General features: G+C 44.7%; 1 protein-coding gene across 1 annotated transcript; it reads right to left on the bottom strand.

The window, feature by feature from the left end:
- Nucleotides 1-4,500: 4,500 nt before the first annotated feature.
- Nucleotides 4,501-8,131, bottom strand: LOC123055367 (lipase). Its single transcript, XM_044479367.1, has 8 exons — nt 7,505-8,131; nt 7,323-7,417; nt 7,052-7,155; nt 6,855-6,955; nt 6,155-6,255; nt 5,591-6,028; nt 5,331-5,462; nt 4,501-5,082 (listed from the first exon to the last, which is right to left on the bottom strand). Exons 1-8 carry the CDS (start codon nt 7,781-7,783, stop codon nt 4,923-4,925), a joined length of 1,410 nt encoding a protein of 469 aa, XP_044335302.1. The 5' UTR covers nt 7,784-8,131; the 3' UTR covers nt 4,501-4,922.
- Nucleotides 8,132-9,656: the final 1,525 nt, after the last annotated feature.

A 9,656-nucleotide genomic window follows, 5' to 3' on the forward strand; every position in this document is an offset into this window, starting at 1 on the left:
GTTTTTGGTTCAAACTTACATAGGTCTTCTTTATATTGTAGAATTGTGAAACACGGGAATAGTACAAAACATGGGTTTACAAACACAGGAGAACTATATGAATAGTTGTTTGGATGGAATAGAGGAAAATCACCTTGGTCCAACGCGATTGAGTCCAAGTGGTTGGACCAGATGTTCAAATTTCTATGAAATTGAGGCAAATGAATCCATTCTGTGGGAATTTACGTGCCACCAATCCTTGGGAAGAATCCAAAGGGTTAGAGTCTACAAATTTATACAGAATTTCTGCAATCCAAAGAGGACCTTAAGTTTAACCAAGTACATAGAACAATATATTAACATCTACAATACCAAATTAGCTTTATTAGATTTGTCATAAACTATATTTTTATAATCCATATATTTAATATTTTAGTTATTAGCATGTTCTTTTATATTTGATCAACATTAAACAAATTGACTTAGGATAAATATAATTTCAAGTAATCTGAAATGGAGAAAATACTTAGCACCTTACAATATCAAGCCTCGAAGAATTACATCATCATGCAATGGATGTTAGTGCCATCATCTTGAATTGACAATTGCAGAGACGCAATGTGCTGTTTTGTATGCAAACGATGCTTGCAGGCACATTCCTGATTCAGAAAAGGAAGTGTTACGCTAATCCCGAGCACAAACGCATAAATTTTACAAAATAATATAAGTGGAATAAAAAAATCTGATTTTTTGCGTGGATGAACATCAACAAGCATTTTAGTTTTCTGCAAAAATTCGCCACGAAAAGACATCCGCATGATGCTTTTGCTAGTTCTCTACACGAAGGCAATGAAAATGATTCCACACTTCACCCGTCCAGGATTGCAGCTTGGGTTTGAAACATAAACATATTTGTCTACTTTTAATTTGAATATTAATTTACTTCGGTTTTTTTTTACTGTAACTCTGGATTTCTTCGATCACATGGGTCAGGCCTGCAGGACCCTGACCCACATATCACCCACCCAATGACACCTGGTGATATGTCTCGCTTTATGCAAGACAAATGATGCTTAAAATTCTTTAAAATGACAGGTGGCCAACCTAACTCGGCATTAATATATTTTTTGTTCTTTTTATTTTTTTGTTTATATTTTAAAAATATTAGAAATACTATTCCAGAAAATTTAATGTGCTTAAGATTCTTTAAAATGTTCATCGCAAAATTGAAAAATATTAACACAATATAATTTAAGAAAATATTGATAGCATTCAAGAAAAAATTTCATGACGTTTAGAAAATGTTCACGAGACAATTTTGGAAAATGTAATGCAGTGTAAAAAAAAGTCGAGTAATTCAAGACAAAAAATGTTCCAGACCATTCAAAAAATGTACTTTGCATTGTTAAAAATGTGTATACATTTTTAAAATACGTTTTTGACATTTAAAAAATATCTACACAATGTAAAAAAGTTCTCATAGTTTAATAAAATATTTTGTATCATTCGAAAGATTGTTTGAAATGTATTTGAAAAATGTTTAACACATATATGAAAAAATATTCAAAAATATGTATTTGAAAAATATTAAACATGTATAAAAATTATTTTATACTCCCTCCATTCCGAATTACTTGTCGCAGGTATGGATGTATCTAGATGTATTTTAGTTCTAGACACATCCATTTCTACGACGAGTAATTTGGAACGGAGGGAGTATATGTATACAAAAAATGGGAAAAGTATCTGGTGCACCTGGTGCTTGTGGTGCTGCTGGTGCACCGGATGCCGCAACACGTTCAAAACTGTTCAAAAAATCTGAAACAAATGTAGCACATTGACATAACATCGGTCTATGTTGTCACAAAAAATCAAATAAAAATTCGAAACATTGCACGAGATACAAAAATGACAAGTTTAGCATTAATGTAATAATGGGCCAAATCTAAAGCCCACCTTATGCTGTGTACTATTCAGTGTCAATTTTGTGATTTTTGTACCTCGAGCAATGTTTCAAAGTTTGAGTTAAAATTTTGCGAAAAATAAGATCGAGATTATGTGAATGGGCTAATTTTTTTCATATTTTTAAATGTGCTATGGGCGTTCGGTGCACCGGTAGAACCACAAGCACCGGTGCACTAGATACTTTCCCACACAAAATGTACAATATGTATGAAAAATGAAAATGAAAATCTATATCTGAAGTTCCGAAAAAATCTATATTTGAAAAAATGTTAAAGGTCTATAAAAAATGTTCCCGGTGTACACAAAAAATGTATAGTGTGTACAAAAAAAATGCAGACATGTGTTAAAAAGGAAAGGAAAATAAAATAAAAGAAATAAGAAAACTGGTGAGAACAAAAGAAAGAAGCAAATAAACCAAAGAAAAGAATAGGAAAAAAAGAGAATGTAAAAACCAGAGAAAACCACTTCAAACTTGAAAAATCGATAACAAACCGAATAAAGAAAAAAAACACATCCACAACTACGGTACTGGGCCGACCTAGTAGCCCCCGTGGCAGAGGCAACCCCGAGCTCCGCCTTGAGTAGGCGATACATAGATCTGGTGCCCAATGACATGGTCGGTAAAGCACGTCAGCGAAGCTATGTAGTTAAAGGGTCGGGCAGCCTACAAGCTTGGCCCAAATAGTTGGAGTCATAGTCCTGGTCAAGTTGGCCCCGGTTGTAGGCCACCCTGACGTCGAGTGCACGCATTGGAGGGCCCCTAACGAGGAGGTGGACTCGGACTCTGACTAGCGGTCATAGTTAGCATGTTGTTTATTCGACATGCCTATCTAAGTATTTAGTCTAGTTGTGTATAAAAATGTCAGTTGTCATTTCCGCAGTCTAAAAACGTGTATGTACAATGTCAATAAGAGATAATTTTTGTTCAATAGTTTGATGTTCATCCAGGCAAAATCTAGTTAGAATCTATGCCAAGCCAAAGTAGAATTTTGAGTACACATGGAAAAGATGAGGGAGGAAAAATTATGGAGGTTGCAATTTGGGGATTAGGAGGGGTTGAGAGGATTGGGTGAAGGGGAGGGGTTCACAAGATCCCTTCTCATTCCCAATCCCTTTGGCGTTGGAAAAACTCTAGTGTCAAATAAGGCCTTAGGTATATTGTAAGGCATGGTTTTCTGCGAATTCTTTATCGGGTGCGTAGAAGAACATGAAGATGCAATTGGCGAAGATAGAGATGGCAACTTTAAATTGCTTTGATGCGATGCCGTGTCAATGTATTTTTTTTTCTGTTGGTCGCTTTTGTTTTGATTTTTTTTGCGAAAAAACTTTCAATCTATTCATCTTCAATTATGGCAGTACAACGAACACTAGAAATAATAAAAATTACATCCGGATTCATAGAACACCTAGCGACGACTACAAGCACTGAAGCGAGCCGAAGGTGCGCCGCCGTCATCGCCCCTCCCTCACCAGAGTCGGGTAAAACTTGTTGTAGTAGACAGTCGGGAAGTCGTCGTGCTAAGCCCCAATAGGACCAGCGTAGCAGCACAGCAACCGCCGCCGTTGAAGAGTAGCGTAGATCAGAAGGATCCAACCTGAAAACACATGAACATAGACGAACTACAACCAGATCCGAGCAAATCCACCAAGGACAAATCCGCGAGAGACACATCTCCACACGCCCACCGACGATGCTAGACACACCATCGGGACGGGGGCTAGGCGGGGAGAAACTTATTTCATCTTCAAGGAGCCGTCGCCGTCTCGTCTTCCTGAGCAGGACACAAACCCTAACAAAACACGAAAAAACAACTGAAAATAGAGCCCTCCCGCCGACAAGGGCCAAGATTCACCGCGCCGCCATGGCCCTAAGGCCACCAGAGACGAGGCGGACCGACAACGGCGCCGGTGGGAGGCAGGGGAACCCTAGAATTTTTTTAGCGAAGAGGCTCTGCTCGGGTCCCAAGTACGCCTCGCAACGCTTGTTTTGATTTCTTTAATCTGATGTAACACCTATCTAATTAATAAAGTCAGATCAGTATCATGGTTTCCCTAAAAAAAGTAAGAAAGGAAAATATTCATTCACGGAGCCGGTCCTACTTTTGGGTTTCATTAAAGCAGACTAGTGCAAGTGAAGTGTAGTTTACTCTACCTGATACTCTCTCGAACCACGCACCCATAAAGTTATATCCCATGGATAAATACATCCAACACCTATGTATATGCTTGAAACAGATTTGAAACACTAGGCCAGTTCCCCGTCACAGGACAATAACTACAAACAAGAAGTGGAGACCAAACAACAGCAGCAGCGGAAAACGATGGTCCAGGCGTCGAGAACTTGTGCAGCACACCTGATCACAAGAGGATCAAAGGAGAATCACAACAAGCTGTTGCAGTTGGTGCTTTGTTGGTACTGACACTTGATGACAAGTCAACAACCATGGATAATTTGGACTAGCTTATCAGAAGACTCCAGAGATCCAACCCTTATAATTGCTACCCAATTCAAATGACAAACTCACTGAAACAAACAGTGCAATCATAGACCAGCTCTTCCGTCAAAACCATTGCCTAACATACAAAGTAGCCCCATGGATACAATTTAGATACAATCCTTAATATGTACAAGCCCCATTAAGGTCATAGATAAATGCTGGTATTGATCTGTAACCTCCTGCTCGATTACAAGCTTCCTTCCTTGCATTGTGCCGTAAGGGCAGCGGAAAGCAAGTTGCAAAACCCCTCCTTCCTTGCATTGTGCCGTGAGGGCAGCGGAAAGAAAGTTGCAAAACCCCTCCTTCCAAGAACCGGTGGTATCAAGCGTGCCATTTGCTCAAATGGACAAATTAATTTACAGTTTACAATGTTGAAGTTACATCCAAGTGCATGGAGGCCGGAGATGAAGAGAAGCGAAAAAAGCTCCATGGCCACCTTGTTTCTTCCTCACTGCTACCTAGAATGCTTAGTTTAATCTTCTATTGACTTGTTTCGTTTGGCATGGTAGGGGGACTCTTCCTAAATGCATGCTTTCTGCAGCGCTCGAAAATGCCATCATACAGCAAATCAAACTGCACTCCAGCTCTTTCCCGATTTACAATGAAAAGAATGTGATCACCCTCAATGATCTTGTGATACCTACAAATCAACGGAAAAAAAATTTAGGAAAGCACATGTATAGTTTTACGTGAACAAAGCACAAAAATGGGCGATGTGTCTTCAACACCACCCAGGTTATCGTCCATTTGAATTTAATATCGAATTTGGTTAGTACTGTTGAAACAAGAAATTCATGCATAACTGTATTTTTTATCAGATAAAAAGGAAAGGGATATATGTCGTTCCAGTAAGAACTTCACAGCAAGACTTAGTAACATGGTACTAACCATATCCCAGGTTGCAAAGGATTGCAGTCAGAATCATCCACTACAAAACGGTTAGGATGCTCTATGGGAATGCGAGGGTGCGTCATGGAGATTGTGTTCAAAGCCCCATCATTATCTTCCCAATCTTCATCCCTGAGTATCATCAGTAAGAAGATTAATAACGTGCACGAGTAATGAATTGTAAGGTTTTCTACAAGATAAAAAGGGGGAAATGTAAGCAGCATAATCTATGAACTTGGCTTTGGAGCAGAGGATTTCACCTGTATCCTTTGTAAGGTAGAGGCGCGTTTTGAGGGTGCCGCCACATACACATCTGGAGAACTCTGAGAAAGAGCATCGGGTGAACTCCAAGGACGCTTGATGGTACTGTAATTCCAAATAGCTTCCGAGTTCTCTTTGTAGCATAACTGAAGTAGAATGTATTGGGAAAGGTCTTGAGGGTGGAGTTAATTTTTAGAGATCCTTGAATTGTGAGGTCAGGGAGAATCCAGTCTCCTGAGGAAAACGGCCCAGTATTCCCTAGCAGGAGATCAACTAAACCAGAAAAACCAACTTTTCTCCATGACATTTCAAAGTGATCAAAACCGAAATTGTAGTAATTCTTCAGCCAAGGAATGTCCAGCCAATCATAGACAATGACTCCAAGCCTGCAGAGCTGAAGAAGACAAATTGATTTCATGGATCTCCCATCTTCAGCCCTGAAATTAATAGGAAGTGAAACATGATGACAATGGTATGGAGACACACAATATGGAATCACATTGCCTTTTGAAAAATAATAGTATGATATCACACTAATTTTACGAGTTCAAGTCAACACTTACAGCATGCCGTCATAGTAAGTCCGTGTGGTTCCATTAAGGGCGCCTGACAAGGAAGTAAGGCTCAGAACCCAGTCTTCAGAAGTATCATGCCCAGGGAAAGCCTGACATTAGTATTGAACAGTGTGTTAGAATTAGATGGCCAAAATTGTTGGACCCTTACTCTCAAATAACAATATGCCGTAAGTCTATTTGAATTTTAACACTAAATATTTAAAATTAGTGATTATTGAGTACAGAATTGTCCTGTGAAATTTCGTCATATTTTGGCAGCATGAATTTCTCATGCAAGATGGGCATGGCTAGTGTTCGCTAGAGCAGCATGCCACCAAGTTCCCGGCATAGAAATGCAACAAGCAAGACCCACAAGCCACATGCATAAAGCCGAAAAAAGGGCCCACGCAATCAAACAGAGATGCTCATTTTAGATGCAAAATTGCACTGCAAACAACATAATTAAAAGAAAAGAAAAGATAACAATGGATGCTGCCAACATTAAAAACAGATTATTTGGACCATCCATAGAAAAGCGCTTTAAGCTTCATGCAAATGCAGTGATGCTAATTTGGGTGCTTCGAACCTGCACTCCTGATCACAAGAAAAGCCCCTCGGAAAGCATAGGATAAGCATGAACATTCTACCACCAACAAGCAACAACAAAGCGCTATCGTTTCTGAGTAAGATCTGAAATCTCTTGTTGTACCTTCTCAGCGAGCATCTGATGCAGCACCCTCACAACCTGCGCGCCGGCCGAGTGCCCCACAAAGTGCACAGGGTTCTGCTCGTCCCACACAGGATAATGCCCTGCACACGATTAGAAACCAGAAATGAAGAACTCTAAATCCAAACTCATGCGAGGCCATAGTGCCAGGGTGATGCTCTGTTCGTCCAAATCCTCACCTGTTTCATAGATCCTCCCGAAGCGCGTGTGCCCATAAACCTGGCTGTGCTCCACGCCGTAGTCCACCTGTCCCCCCTTGAGGTAGTAGAACAGCTCCCGCGCCCTGCAGAGCCACCAGATTCCCCAACAATCAAATTCCACCCAATATACTATACTGCTAGCTAGATTTAATAATAGTAATAAGCGAATTCAGGATAGCTCGTCGAGATTTAAATGGGTGTCCAACCACCAAATGATGAAACAACTTTGGTAATTTTGCCACCCACCCACCTGTCATGGATGCTGGTGAGCGACCCCAAATCCGGCACGAGCACGCGGTCGTCCTTCTTCTCGGCGCCGGCGAAGTAGGACATCCCGCCGAGCCTCTGCGCGCAGATAAAAAAAACAGGAACGCGTGAGTACGCCTCGCCGGCATTTCACCGAACACCCGCCCGCCACAGGTAAGTACGTACCCCCTTGCCGAAGCCGAATATGCCGTGGACGAGGACGATGGGCGGCGGCGAGCCGTCGAGCACGACGCCCCTGCGTTCGTCCTCCTCCTCGGCCGCGGCGGCGGCGACGTCGACGAGCCCCGCGGCCGGGGGCGGGCGGCGCAGCAGCGGGCACCCGGACGCGGCGGCGGCCTGCGAGATGTCCGCCGCGACGGCCGTGCTGAAGACGTAGAAGCCGAAGAGCAGGTGCACGGCCGCGCTGACCCCGAGCTCCACCAGGCCCAGGATGAACCTCGCCATCGCGCTCCGCCAACGACCCGCGGTGGGCGGGCGCCGCGCCTCCCCCCTTCCCCTCCTCCCCCCCTCGCCTCCCCGCGGGAAGAGGAAGAGGAAGAGGACGAGTCGGAGAGGAGCCGGTCACGCCTCCGGGCCGGGGCCGGGGGGCGCCCTCGTTTTATCTCTCTCCTCTCCTCTCCTCCCTCCCTTCCGTCGCTGGCAAGGCAAACCGCTGGCGGGCTGCCTGTCGCGCGCTCCTCCTCCCAGCGTCGTCGCCGTCTCACGCTGGCGCGCCCGTTCTCCGTCCGCCCTCCCTTCCTTCCCCTTTGCGCGTCGCTAACTTTGGGGGCTGGGCTAGCCTATAATCATACGGTTTTGCTATTTATAAACGGACGCGTCGCGTCGACGATGTGTGTGACGGGGGGCGAGCGTCCTGGCGCCCGCGGGTGTGAGTCGGACGCGGGTGGATTTTGATTTTAATCGCGGTGCGGGTCGGAGCGGCTGGCGCTTGGCTGGGGAGGCATGGGGGCCGCCTCGCCGTGTGGCTGCCCGGTTGGTTGGTTGGTGGCTGGCGGGTGGAGCCTCGCCTCGCCTCGTCCCGTCTCGGGGCTTGGCGTCGCAGCAGCCTTTGGCGGGCGCGGATTGCGCGGCCAGTGGCCAATAGGGCGTGTTCGCGTGGCACCAGTTGGCGCTGGGTGGGGGCCAGTCGCCAGTGGGGACCCCCGGCGTCGCGTTACTGTTGGGCCATTTGTGTGGCGGGGACAGGGGGTCCGTTTCCTGTTTTCTTCCGTGGCTGGGAATTTCGGTTCTATTGTTTTTCCCGGTGGGCGAGAAGGTTCTCGAGGAACCACGAGTTCGGTAGAGTCACGAATCCGATTTTTACACGTGAGGGTGAGGCAGTACAACTACTTGGAAATAAATATAGGCCAAGAATCGTAGCGTACTACACACTGTCAGATTAAAAAAAATCATTCACCACAAAAGAGTTACGTAAACAAAATCATAGCGTGCTACACGTGGGCAGCCCATTCACTTCCGCCAAAAAATGGTATTTCTAATGTTTCCTTTTCTATATCACCCTGTGCAAAGTAAATATCATGCTGAGCACCGTAGTTTTTTTGAACATCGGTACAGATGCAAGCGCTCATACATACGTGCATACACTCATTTATATGAACGGACACACGCACACCCTATCCCTACTAGTAGAATGCTCGTGCGTTGTTACGGGCTACAATACATATAAATGAAAATGATTAAGATTATCTCTAAGGCAGAAGCCCTTTTTTCCTCATACGTTCGGATATGTACGAGCTTCCAAAATTCAATCATCTAGACAGTCCGGGTTACCCCAAATACATACCATATGTGGGGGAGAAATGTAATTGTCCGGACTTTTCATCATGTTAATCCCCAGGACCCAACTGCTCCTGACCGCTGCCTGCTTTGCCTCCGCTGCCCCCGGTCGTCCCTCCTAGCTACTCCCGACTGCCGCTTGTCGTGGCTCGGTCGGTCTCCATCTCCCGATCACACCGACGAGGTGGAACCGGAGCGCCCATCACATTGCCTCTCGGCCACCACGACATCTGTGTCGCACTCGTATTCCCCGAACCCGATGACCGCCGCCGCACAACAGGCTCTTCACACGGCACCTTTCGGCGCCGATTCCGGTCGGCCTCGGGTCCGTGTTGATGCAAGAAATGCGTCCCTGCCAGAAGCACCCCCTCCCATCAATAGTGTTGGCCAAATTATGTTATCTCCTTCGACTTTATCCGTCGATGCCGGTCAACGTGTGCAGTTCTCCTTCTCTGATAGCCTGCACGACCAGATCCAGAAGGAGTGATGACGCAGGGGAGATCTCAAAGCCAAATCTGATTTACTGAGATCCTATCTACAA

The sequence above is a fragment of the Triticum aestivum genome, chromosome 1A (genome assembly GCF_018294505.1).
Source record: "Triticum aestivum cultivar Chinese Spring chromosome 1A, IWGSC CS RefSeq v2.1, whole genome shotgun sequence".
Classification (NCBI taxonomy): domain Eukaryota; kingdom Viridiplantae; phylum Streptophyta; class Magnoliopsida; order Poales; family Poaceae; genus Triticum; species Triticum aestivum.

Coding starts and splice junctions, on each gene's coding strand:
- LOC123055367 (XM_044479367.1), bottom strand. CDS start 7,783: ATGGCGAGGTTCATCCTGGGCCTGGTGGAGCTCGGGGTCAGCGCGGCC. Junction 6,256..6,854: donor ATCAGATGCTCGCTGAGAAG/GTACAACAAGAG, acceptor TACTAATGTCAG/GCTTTCCCTGGGCATGATAC. Junction 5,463..5,590: donor CTACCTTACAAAGGATACAG/GTGAAATCCTCT, acceptor GATGATACTCAG/GGATGAAGATTGGGAAGATA.